The 13,717-nt window shown below is 32.7% G+C and overlaps 1 protein-coding gene across 1 annotated transcript; it reads left to right on the forward strand.

Moving 5' to 3' along the window:
• Positions 1-296: 296 nt before the first annotated feature.
• Positions 297-11,549, forward strand: LOC133035701 (uncharacterized). The gene is made up of 2 exons (XM_061111812.1): positions 297-423; positions 11,143-11,549. The coding sequence occupies exons 1-2, from the start codon at positions 297-299 to the stop codon at positions 11,547-11,549; spliced, it is 534 nt and encodes a 177-aa protein (XP_060967795.1).
• The last annotated feature ends 2,168 nt before the right edge of the window (positions 11,550-13,717 follow it).

Below are 13,717 nucleotides of genomic sequence, written 5' to 3' on the forward strand. Positions count from 1 at the left end.
AAACTCTCGGCCAAGGTGTAACTTCCCCTCTAGCTGGGATCACACCGAATGTACAAGAGATTGGGACTACCACTTTTGCAGCCGATCAAAGCACTCCCAACATTGGAATCCACTCCACAACCAATGCTCAGAGGACGGTAGGGGATGACAAAGAGATTCAAAATCTCCGTGATGCCCTTGGACTCATGCATGGTCACACTAACACCATGCACCATGATAAGGAGCATCTCTGTGCTACAATAAACCTTTCATTTGATGAACAACGATGCCAGTTCATTTAGTGGAGGGATAGGGAGATGGAAACAATGAAGGCTCAGCAAGCAGCAATCGATGAGCAAACAAGGCAGGCTACCGTACTGATACAGAGAGCCTATCAAGCTATTAATCAGCAACCAGCTGCTGCGTCTAGTATCCCACTAGGAGGTACAGAAGAAATTACTCTTGGGCATACCGCCTAGACTCATAATTGTCAGTCGTGTTGGGTTTTATGCCCTAAATAAAACTCATTTCAATATAATCAGATTAACTTATTAATGTAGATCAGAAATAACATTTAATGTTGCATGGTTCACATGATTTATTTCATGATTATATGTACATAATGTATGAATTCTATTTAAGTCCAGAACATATCAATTTGTTAATAATTATAGTGTTGTCAACATAGTGGAATATAATCTTAATTATATGTTCGAAAGTTTATTCCCAGATTTGTCAGGACACTGGATTTAGACTGACATGGTATAATCAGCGATAGGTATTCTTACACCTTGGTTAAGTGTTATGTCCTTTCCAGGACATTGGCAAAGTTTACCAGCATCAGATGTATGGAGTATACATCGGAAGGGAACGATATTGAACTTTGATTAGATATATTAGAATCTACCTTAATATCTATTCAATACAATATCACCTGTTGATCCTAGATCAAATGATCTTAATCTTGATATGATTAGATTCAATCTCAAGATTGTTATTCGTGTTCTTTGATTTGTTAGTTAAGCCTACTTTTGGGTCAGGGTGATACGTACATTTTGGGAACACGGTAGTGTGATTGAGTGGGAGCGCTAACATAAATATGGAATCTATAGCTTCTATCTGGCGAATAGAAAGTAAAGGATGGTTTCCTTCGAGCTTAACCAAACGAAAATAAATGGTGGAGATCTCATTTCACTTAGCTTAAATATCATTTATACAGGGTTAAGTGTTTTAAGGATAAAATACATTGTAGGGTGTTAAGGTAATTTAATCCCTTTACAGTGCAAATCATCTATATAGAGGATCATTGATCACATTAGGGTTCTAACAATGGATAACTAATGACGTGTTTATATCGTCGAACATATAGAGCGTTCTATATACTTAGAGTGCAATTCTAAGTTCTATGCGTGGATTCAACGAAGAATTAATTAGTCAGTGAATTTAAGATATAAATTCTTGATCTACTTATTGGAAGCTCGGATATATAGACCCATGGTCCCCATACTAGTTGAGACCATACTGCTTGTAAGACTCAGTTAATTGATTTTGATTAATCAATTATAATTCTAAAGTTAGGCTATGTCTAGTTTATGAATTTTGACTAAGCAAGGGCAAAATTGTAAAGAAAGAGATTCTAGGTTTATTTATTAATTAAGAGACTTTATATGTCCAATTAATAAATATATTAAATGACAATATTATTTAATAATTAATTTTAGTTATTAAATAATTAGAATTGGCATTTAAATGATTGATATTGAAAATTGGCGTTTTTAAGAAAATCAGATGCAGGAATGATAAAACAGCAAAATTGCATAAGTGAGGCCCATTATCCAAGCCCATGGCTGGCCACACTTTATGGGTTTTGTCATTTATTTTTTCATTATTTTAATGCCAAATAATTCTAACCTAAACCTAGGTGGTTACCTATAAATAGATAGTGATGGCTCTCATTGACACTTGAACTTCTGTCATATGAAAACTGAACCTCTATCTTTTCTCTATAGGCCGAACCTCTTCCCTCTTCTTTTCTTCTCTAAATTTGGAATTCCTTGAGTGAATGAGTGAGGGCCCACACACATCAAGTGGTATCTCAATCATAGTGTGTAAGACTGTAGAAAATCAACCAAAAAGAAGGAGATTCAGCATCAAAGGAAGGAGAGAAAGAGATCCAGGTTCAGATATTGATAATGCTCTGCTACAGAAAGGAATCAAGGGCTAGATATTCTAACGGAAGGAGTCATTATATTCCCCCGCACCCAATGTAAGGTTTCCTAAACTTTATATGTGTTTATTTCATTGTTTTAGAATTCATATTAGGATGTTAATAAAACATACTTCTAGTAAATCTAGATCCTGGTAAAAATAATATCCAACAACTGGCCTCAGAGCCATGGTAATGATTTACTTTCATGAAATATGAATTAAAACGATGTTATATGTTGATTTGGATTGTTTCATGTGGTTTATGTGCTTATTTCGATCTGGAATTATTTTTCTGGAAATTAGACGAAATATTAATAAGTTTAGGCTTTTACAGAACCTAATTTGGATTTTTTATGAATTAGTTATGATTTTTTGAAGTTGAACGAAAATATCACGATTTGAATGCACACACCCGCGCGCACGCTCTTGGGCTCGCTCGGACAAACACGCTTCAGACAACATGCGTGTCCGAGCAGGCTTGGTGGCTGCACGCAGCCTCGTTCCTCGGCCAAGCTCCCCTTCCGCGCGCGTAGGGGTATGCATTGCATACCCCTGCGCCTCAAATCTTGTTTTCGTCATAACTTTTGATTCAAAAATCGTTTTTCATTGAAACAAAAGCCAAATTTTTGTAGAATTTTGTGTAGAATCTAAATTTTCAATTAAAAATCTAATTGTCAAAATAAATTAATTTTTATTAATTTTTTAATTAATTAAAATTAGTTTCTGATATTAGTAGGCTTTGAATTTTGAAAATTTGATTTCTCACAAAGGAGCCTTATGGTTATTTTTGAAATTTTAGATTATTTTATTTATTATAATTATAAGATCAGATATTATTTTTAATTAAATTTTAAATGATCATACTTTGATATTAAAATATTATCTTTTAAAAATAATCTTGTTCAAATTCGAAATTTCCTAACCATATCATATCTTTTCCAAATTTGTTATTTTCAAAATATATTTTATTAATTAAAATTATAAGATTAGGAATATGTTAGGTTTAACATTTTATCTTATTAGATATTTTTTTATTAAAATTATATTTTTGCAAAAATAACATGAAATTTGAAAAATTGGTTAGTTTAGTTTGAATAGATATTTTAGGGTTTCAAACCATAAATTTTTTTAACTTATTATTTTATTATTTTTTATTTAAATATTCTAACCATATAAAATATCTTATTTTTCAATTAGTTTATTTATGTAATATTTAAATTTATTAAATTATAAGACTCAGAATATAATAAAATATCTAAATTTAAAATTCAAGATATTATATTATATTATATTATATTATATTATCTTATTAGAAATTTTAAATAAATTTAAATTTTGAATAAACTTGATATTTGAAAAATTGGTTAGATATTTTTGATTTTTTGTTAGAATTTAAGAAATTTAGGAGTTTGTTGAATTTTGAATTTTTTTTTCAAATATTCTCTAACAACCTAAATTTGAATTCTAGTTAAGATATTTATTTTAAAATTTAAATTTATTTTAAATTTTAAAATTGAGATATTTTAGCTTACTTTCCAGGTATTCCAGATAAGTTATTTTTTTGTATTGTTTGATTATATTATTATGTATTCAAAATTTTTTTTACAAACCTATTATTTATTTGATCTAAATTGCTATGATTAACTTGTTGACATATCCAATGATCTGATTTTAATCATAGTTTAATTAACAATAGATCTTATAAAAAATTTGTAACAAGTAAATTTTGCAATTTCTTTCATCTGTGTAAACCTAGTAACATGATAGGGCCCATCCAAATCTTTTGACCTGTGTGAGCCTATATGTTTGCTATTGGGCTTAGATGCATATAGGAAGCCCATTTAAGTTTTACTAAGTAAATGGACTAGGTTGCTAAAATAAATTTTGACATAAGTAAATTTATTTAGGCCCAATTAGATTTGGGCTTATTCAATGAATAACAATTGTTTATTTAAAGGTTAAATTCCTCTCTTTTGGGCCTTGTGTGAGAGTTGGGGGCCATAGAAGTGGGTACGACATACTGAACCCAACTCCCCTTCACATGAACTACCCCAATTGTGAAGGCTCATTTGCCTTATTTAAATAATTGTATTAGGTTAATTATATTAGTCTAACCTAATTAAAATTGAATTAGCAACATAATTAACTTTTAAAATATATGAAATTTAATTTTTCATTTAATATTTTAAAGTTAATTTTAGAAAAACACTTAGTAAATGAAATTATTCTAGATAGTTATTTCTAGAACTAGTTATTTTTTCTAATATTTAATTAGGAAAACATCATAGATTGTGAAATTAATTGTTTAATAATTAATTTTGGTACAATCTAAGTTAAGTATATTTTTCCTAGTATTAATTAGAATTAATAATTAAGTCTTCTCTATACTTAATTATTTATTTCTTGAATTTAATATATTTAATTAAATTGAAAATTTAAATATTTAAGTTGATTTTCATCATGATACTTAAATATAATTATTTTCATGTTAATTAATTAAAATTGAAAATTATTTTGAGTTTGAAATCTTATTTCATATAACTTAAATTTGAATAATTTTCAAAATATATTTTATTTTATTTTATTAATCTTTTCCACAATTTTGAAATTGCATTTCTTAAATGCAAAAATTTCAAATTTTATTTGAAAAATAGATTAAAGTTGTGAGTTATTTATTTTAATTTTGGACCAACTTAAATCAATAATTTTTTCATTTAATGATTAATTAAAATAAATGAAGTAAAATATATTTAATTAGAAAATGAAATAATTAGTCAACAAAAATCTAGATAGATATTATATATTTTTGCTTGAAGTATTTTTCCAGTGTATTTAATTAAATAGAAAATTAATATTTAAGTTGATTTTCATCATGATACTTAAATATTTTAAATTTTTCTTATATATTTAATTAAATAGGAAAATTATATTTTTTTGTTGTAAATTAATTTTATTAATTAATTTTGGGTCAACATTAAATTAGAATAATTTTCCAGAATTTATTTTTATTTTATTTTAAAGCTTTTTTTTCTTTTCGAAAATAATATTCTTAAATACTTCAATTTTTCGAAATGCAATGTATATTTATAGAAAATTAAATTTGAGTTGTAAATTAATTTAAATTAATTTTGTAACAAGTTAAATTGAATATTTTTCTAAATATTTATTGGAAATTATTACTAAGATGGAAATAATTCATGTTATTTTCATATCCATCTAAGTAAAATTTATAAATATTAAATTAAAACTTATATTTAGAATTTTTTATTCTAAATTGGAAATTTTAATTAAATAAATATATATTTAAAATAAATTGATTAAAATAAATATTAGAAGAAAATACACTTTAAATAATAAGCTTTATTATTAGGACATTCGATCTCCATTGTTGGTTTTACATTGCTTTTGTTTTAGTGAGTAATCCTCCCTAATGGAGGAACGTTCATTAGCAAGTTAGCATCGTTTAATCTCGAAAGATAAGTAGCTTTGTAAGTGTTTTATATGGTATGGATCACCCTAATGGTGGCGACTGTATTTGACTTACAAGATATGAAACAATGGTGGAAGCTCATAAGATAGAATAGCCTTGACTCTCGCCTAAACGGGACAACGCTGGATTCCAATCTTGATCGAATAAAAGGTTGCTAGAATGTTTAACATTTTAGATGAGCTAACAACTCTATTCAATGGATGGTAGCTTTGACTCTCGCCTAAACGGGACACTGATATCAGTTTGTTGAAGACCTTGGAAATTATTTAGGATTGTATGTTTTAGTATTTTCACTTGTCATTCCTACTTGCTATATATGTTTAATAATTTCTGAATTGTTTATGAATGTATATTGAACCATGTTATTTTCTGTTATTAAATTGTAGTTTAATTTTGAATCTTCATTATTTGTCTAACTTGGTTTGTTTATCTAATGAGATAAATCCCTAATGGATTTTCACTATTAGACATACATAATAGTGTTAGATCTCAAAAGATAAATATTGTATATGCAACATCTAGCTGTTCATCAATTGATGACACCTTAGACTAGTATTTTTACAATATGAAACAAGAAGATTGTATAAATAAGATTACTTTGTCTTTCGCTAATCAAAGCATCGTTGGATTCTTATTTAAACAACGAAATTATCCTAATTCCTCGTAGCTTATTCATTTCGAATTAGCTCAATAACATATCATTGTATCAATGGTCTATAAATCATTTCGTGTAATTCTATTTTTTCTCTTCAGAAATTAAATGACGCATATGATTATCATCCCAAAATTCTATTCCAAAATGATATAAATCCTCAATCTTAGAAATCTCCTACTTGTATGGGCAAATCTGACTTAGAGGTTAAATTAGTAGTGGTAGTCCAAGGAAGAATTACTCATGATATTTGGTATAAATTTAAGTCTTTTTAGATTCCAAACAGAAATTTTCATATATTTCTAATTCCAGGATACAATACAGTTACACTTGCACAGGTGTTTAATAACCATTTTCTATCAATGGATTCAAACTGTACGGAATATGAGTTTAGTATTCTGTGACTAGGATCCACTTGCAATATTCTAAGAACTCTTTGTTGTAACTAAATCTAAGTCATCAAAAAGACACAACCACATTTTTATTAATCTATGGCATTCATATCTTGTTCATAGTGGTTTTGACAAGATCAATCTCTACAAAGAGTTAATATGCCTATATCCACTGAAAGTAGTTCATCTCATTCGCAGATGGATGTACATTTAGGGGTGGATATGAGTTGTTCGTTGTATTCTTAAAACGAAAACTCTAGATTATACCTTATGCAAAGAAATTTGAAATGTTTGAAAAATTTCATGGATTTCTAGCAATGGTGAAAACTATTAAGGTAAGTGGTTAAAGATCTTGCGAACTGATAGGGTGGAGAAATAGTTAGTAGATACGCAGTTCAAAGATCATTAAATTGATTTTTGAATTATATCCAAACTTACCTCCCCAGAAATTTTGATTTGCATATTGATGATTAGTTACTAGTCGTTGCCTAAGTCCTTCTATGGTAATACAATTTTAGAATGATGCAATGGTTGTATACTTAATGTAAATCATTACTAGATTCATGGATGACCTAATCAAAATCTTAAGAAAAGCTAGAACTGTTAACCATGGTTTGTTAGCTATTCTAAGTGATTAGGGGTGGACCATCCCATAGTCAATAGATAAGAAAGTGTTTGTTTAAACAAATAATACTTTTCTAAGATAATGACTAAGTCTGAAAATAAAGTAGAAAATATAGGAGATATTTTTCTTGATTCCAAAAGTATTCTATCATCTTATTTGACATATGATGATCCCACTGCCTCTGTTGTCTTGTCACAACCGAAGAGATCAATACCATTTAGTTTTCTTCGACATAATTCACGGTACCTTGTCGTAGTGGGAGAATTTCTAGGAACTCACCTTCTTATGACTTGGAAGACACTAGTGATTAAAATCCATTGTGAGTTTAAACAAGTAATGGATTGTCAAGATAAGAAACTAAGAAGAAAAGCCAAGAGAACTATGGTTTAATCCATTCACATGGAGTAACCTAAATTTTTTTATTACAAGGACATAAAAGGAAACTTTCGTTAATAAGTCTATTCAATGGACTTAACAAAACATCCTATTCCTAGTATTATAGGTTTGAGTTTATCTAAACCTATGGCTTGTGGTATACATGGTAATTACTTACTCTAATGCAAGTAACTTACTTTAGTAAGATGCTGAAGCATTTTCTTTCAAATGGCAATCTATAGAAGCTTCTCGACTTCTAGGCATAGATTTTATTTATCTAAGGAAATGTCTCAACTATTCCAGAAAAGTTAAAGCCATGAAAGAATTTCTTAAATCAACAGTGAGAGGTCTTAGATATGCTTTTGTATGCCTTAGACCAGACACCTGCTGTTGAGTGGGAGTAATGAGTTGGTATCAGATTAATCCAGGAGAAGAACATTGGAAGACAATCAAGTAAATCTTAAGATTAAGAAGAGGAACTATATGTTAGTCGATAAGGGTGTGTTCAAAACTCTTAGACTACACCACATCAAATTTTAAGACTTGCCTTTTTGTTAGAAAGTCTGCTGATAAGATGGTGATTACTCTGGGGGTGGAATAGTTATTTTGGAGAAGTGTAAGAACCTATTTGAAGTCTCTAGGTCTACCTGAAAGGGACTGAATGTTAAAGTTGCAGGAAAGGTACTTATTCAGTCTAAGGAAAGTTCTATACAACTGTGGCACCGTTCCAACCTGCCTTAACTACTAGGGTTACTTGCTGAATAACCAAGAAGTAGTTGCCAAAGGAATAGAATCCAGTATCCCAAAAGAGTAGACATATAGAGAGGAATTTCACATTATCAATGATTTTGTGATTAAGGAAGAGTAATGGTGGAGAAAAGGTTGTGTTTAATTCAACCTTTCAGATCCTATTACGAGGAGTTTACTATTACTACACTTGATTTGTATATCAAGGTGTTGAGATTATTTGAAATGCACATTTTGTTTTATATTAGTGCAAGTGGGAGTTTGTTGGGTTTTATCCCCTAAATAAAACTCATTTCAATATAATCAGATTTACTTATTAATATAGATCAGAAATAACATTTAATGTTGCATGGTTCACATGATTTATTTCATGATTATATGTACATAATGTATGAATTCTATTTAAGTCCAGAACATATCAATTTGTTAATGATTATAGTGTTGTCAACACAGTGGAATATAATCTTAATTATATGTTCGAAAGTTTATTCCCTGATTTGTCAGAACAATGGATTTAGACTGACATGGTATAATCAGCGATAGGTATTCTTACACCTTGGATAAGTGTTATGTCATTTCCAGGACATTGGCAAAGTTTACCAGTGTCGGATGTATGGAGTATACATCGGAAGGGACCGATATTGAACTTTGATTAGATATATTAGAATTTACCGTAATATCTATTCAATAAATTATCACCTGTTGATCCTAGATCAAATGATCTTAATCCTGATATGATTAGGTTCAATCTCAAGAGTGTTATTCGTGTTCTTTGATTTGTTAGTTAAGCCTACTTTTGGGTCAGGTGATACGTACATTTTGGGAACACGGTAGTGCAATTGAGTGGGAGCACTAACATAAATATGGAATCTATAGCTTCTATCTGGCGAATAGAAAGTAAGGGATGATTTCCTTCGAGCTTAACCAAACGAAAATAAATGGCGGAGATCTAATTTCACTTAGCTGAAATATCATTTATACAGGGTTAAGGGTTTTAAGGATAAAATACATTGTAGGGTGTTACGGTAATTTAATCCCTTTACAGTGTAAATGATCAATATAGAGGATCATTGATCACATTAGGGTTATAACAATGGATAACTAATGACGTGTCTATATCGTGGAACATATAGAGCGTTCTATATACTGAGAGTGCAATTCTGTGAATTTAAGATATAAATTCTTGATCTACTTATTGGAAGCTCGGATATATAGGCCCATGGTCCCCATACTAGTTGAGACCATACTGCTTGTAAGACTCAGTTAATTGATTTTGATTAATCAATTATAATTCTAAAGTAAGACTATGTCTAGTTTATGAATTTTCACTAAGCAAGGGCGAAATTGTAAAGAAAAGAGATTCTAGTTTTATTTATTAATTAAGAGACTTTATATGTATAATTAATAAATATATTAAATGAAAATATTATTTAATAATTAATTTTAGTTATTAAATAATTAGAATTGGCATTTAAATGGTTGAATTTGAAAATTGGCGTTTTTGAAAAATCAGATGCAGGAATGATAAAATAGCAAAATTGCATAAGTGAGGCCCATTATCCAAGCCCATGGCCGGCCATACTTTATGGGTTTTATCATTAATTTTTTCATTATTTTAATGCCAAATAATTCTAACCTAAACCTAGGTGGTTACCTATAAATAGATAGTGATGGCTTTCATTCACACTTGAACTTCTGTCAGATGAAAACTGAGCCTCTATCTTTTCTTTATAGGCCGAACCTGTTCCCTCTTCTTTTCTTCTCTAAATTTCGAATTCCTTGAGTGAATGAGTGAGTGCCCACACACATCAAGTGGTATGTCAATCATAGTGTGGAAGACTGTGGAAAATCAGCCAACAAGAAGGAGATTCAGCATCAAAGGAAGGAGAGAAAGAGATCCAGGTTCAGATATTGATAATGCTCTGCTACAGAAAGGAATCAAGGGCTAGATATCTGAACGGAAGGAGTCATTATATTCCGCTGCACCCAATGTAAGGTTTCTTAAACTTTATATGTGTTTATTTCATTGTTTTAGAATTCATATTAGGATGTTAATGAAACATACTTGTTAGTAAATCTAGATCCTGGTAAAAATAATATCCAACAAGTCGTCCAATCCCTTGTCACAGGTTCATCCTGTGGGCCAAGTGGTAGACGGCAAGACCCTATCTGACTATTCTTTAGGTGGAGTTATACCTAATAACTTCATCCAAATTGACAGTTCTGGCCAACCCACCGGCCAAATCAGTCAAAAACTGAGGCTACCCGGTGCATCAATGTTCAATAGATTGGGTGCAGTCGATGATCTTAGGAATAATTTGAACAGAAGAAGAGGCTGGATGAAAAATACGTTCAAAAAGCCACTCAGCCAGGCATCCACATCCAGGACCCAACTTTAAGAGATCCTGACGTGACATAGGTCGGTTAAGAGGCTGAACCGGTTCACCCATCTATGCAAGCACAGTTAGATGAACTAAAAAATATGTTTCAAGGCCTGACTGGCCCAAAACTCACTTTTCTCGAGCTGGACCGAGCACGCGTATCACCTTTCACCCCTGAGATCAAGGTTCTTGAGCTACCCCTAAAGTTCAAGATGTTGACCTGGAAGATGTACACTGGAAAAGAGGATCCCTTGACACATCTTAAATATTTTGAGCTGCAAATGGATCTGAAGGTGTACGGGGTGATGTGCGGTGTAGGGTATTCCCTGCTACCCTTTCGAAAGTCGTACACCAGTGGTACTTCAAGCTACCAACAGGGAGATTTAATTCATGGAAAGCTTTTTCCTCAGAATTCCATGCGCAGTTCTCCTCTTCTCGTCAACTCCCATTACATCTAGAAGACCTGGTTGAAGTAAAACAAAGACCAGGAGGGCCCCTCAGAGCCTACATAAGCTCGTTCATGACAAACGTTATGAAAGTAGCAGGATTAATTGAAGAGGGGAGGCTGGCCGCCATACTGGGGGTCATCGAGGTACTCAGGGAACTGTGGAAGGACACTAACAGATGTGGCCGCGTGGGGTCTATGGCAGAGTTTCTGGACCGAGCAGATGAGTTTATCAAGCTTGAAGAGGCCATTTAGGGAGGAGATGTGGAGCCTAAATAGGGCCAACCACATGTCCCCGCGGTGGGAGCACCTGCTCAGAGCCCACAATATCCTTGTAGCTCAACTCCAGGTGGAAAAAGATCTAATAACAATGGCAGGCAAGGCAACGGAAAGAAGGGAAAGTTCACAGGAAAAGTAGAACGCACCCCTAGAGAAAATGCCTCCAGGTTCACTGCCTTCTCTGTCCTAACTGACGACATAGAGACAATCTACACGGCAACTCAGTTTATGGTCCCATACAAAAAACCTGCCCCCATGAAGAAGGACATAAGTAAGAGAGACACGTCCAAGTTTTGTTGTCTTCATGGAGACTACGGCCACGGAACGAATGAGTGCAACAACTTGAAGCAGGAAATTGAATTCATAATCAGAAAGAATAACCTGCACTATAGAAGTACGTCAACGCAAATCAGAATCAATGAGCTGCCCAAGCAGACAATAATCAAGATCTACTAATGCCTCCACCAGTTGACGGGCATTTACAAGTCATTATTGGGGGCCCACATGTAGCTGGACACTCGGGCAAAGCTCGAGAAAGGTATGCCCGAACCTTACACTATGAGCAAAAGGAAGTAGTTTTGGTCATAGAGGAGAGAAAGCCAAAAATTCCACTGGTAGGGGAACCCACTATAACTTTCACTGAAGCAGATGTTGTCCACATTCGCTTCCCACACAACGATCCCTTGGTCGTGGAAGTACAGATAGAAAATAAAACAGTGGCCTGGACCATGATAGACAATGGAGCCTCTGCAAATATTCTGTTTAAGACACCATATGAGAAGATGGGACTCCAACTCAAAGATCTAATCCCCTGTGCCAAACCGGTGTATGGTTTCTCTGGCCAGAGTGTTGCACATTTGGGGAAAATTTGTCTATCCCTCACTATTAGAGAAGCTCCGAAGAGCACAACTGTGATGGCACAATTTTTGATAATTGATGTCCCATCAGCTTTAAACGTCATTTTAGGCCGACAAGCCTTATATGACCCGAAAGCTATCAAATCAATTTTCAATTCGTGCATCAAGTTCCTAACAAATAATGGGGTAGGGTGCCTAAAAGGGAATCAACAAATTGCACGGGAGTGCTATAACCTTTCCCTGACCAAGGCCAAAAAAGAAAATTCCTCCAGCCAGAGTTCGGACAAGGGGAAAAGTATTGCCCAATAGGAAGTCATTCAAGGCCGGGACAAGGATGTGGATCCCCAACTTGGGGAACCAAATACAAATGTTTGCCTAGTAGAAGAATTGGAAGAGATAGAAATCGACCCAAATGTCCCGACCAGGAAACTTTAAATTGGCAAAGGTTCGTTGCTTGAAGTAAAATAAGCTTTAATAAGATTTCTAAGAGCAAACCTTGCCTGGTCGCGCGAAGACATGGTCGGTATCAATCCTTCTATAATATCTCACATCCTAAACATTGATCCTTACTTCTATCTCGTTCAACAAAAAACAAGATTATTAGACAAAGAACGGGCACAGACATTAAAAGAAGAGGTAGAAAAACTACGCAATAACAAGTTCATGATTGAAGCTTTCTATCAAGCTTCGGTAGCTAACCCCTTACTGGTACCTAAGCCCAACAAAAAATGGCAAGTATGTGTTAATTTTACTAATCTCAACAAGGCGTGCCCCAAAGACTGTTTTCTACTTCCAAGAATAGATCAACTTGTGGATGCAACAACCAGGCACGAAATCCTAAGCTTTATGGATGCCTATTCGGGGTATAGTCAAACTAGAATGCATCCACCAGAGCAAGAACATACACGTTTCTGAATAGATATGGGTCTGTATTGTTATAAAGCCATGTTGTTTTGTCTAAAGAATGCTGGTGCTACCTATCAAAGGTTTGTGAATTAAATTTTTAAAGACCAAATTGGACAAAACATGGAAGTAAACGTCGATGACATGCTCATCAAATCTAGGAAGGCTCGAGAGCATATATATGACATGGAGAATGCTTAAAAATCATCAGAAAATACAACATGAAACTCAATCCCTTAAAGTGCTCCTTTGGAGTCAGCTCGGGTAAGTGTTTTGGTTATATTGTTAATGCTCAAGGTATTGAAGCCAATCCTAAGAAAATTCAAGCCCTTCTCGATATGAAATCACCAACAAAAACTAAAGAAGTCCAAAGCTTAAATGGTC

Source organism: Cannabis sativa, chromosome 1 (assembly GCF_029168945.1).
Source record: "Cannabis sativa cultivar Pink pepper isolate KNU-18-1 chromosome 1, ASM2916894v1, whole genome shotgun sequence".
In the NCBI taxonomy this organism is placed as follows: Eukaryota; Viridiplantae; Streptophyta; class Magnoliopsida; order Rosales; family Cannabaceae; genus Cannabis; species Cannabis sativa.

Coding starts and splice junctions, on each gene's coding strand:
- LOC133035701 (XM_061111812.1), top strand. CDS start 297: ATGGAAACAATGAAGGCTCAGCAAGCAGCAATCGATGAGCAAACAAGG. Junction 424..11,142: donor GTCTAGTATCCCACTAGGAG/GTACAGAAGAAA, acceptor ATGGATCTGAAG/GTGTACGGGGTGATGTGCGG.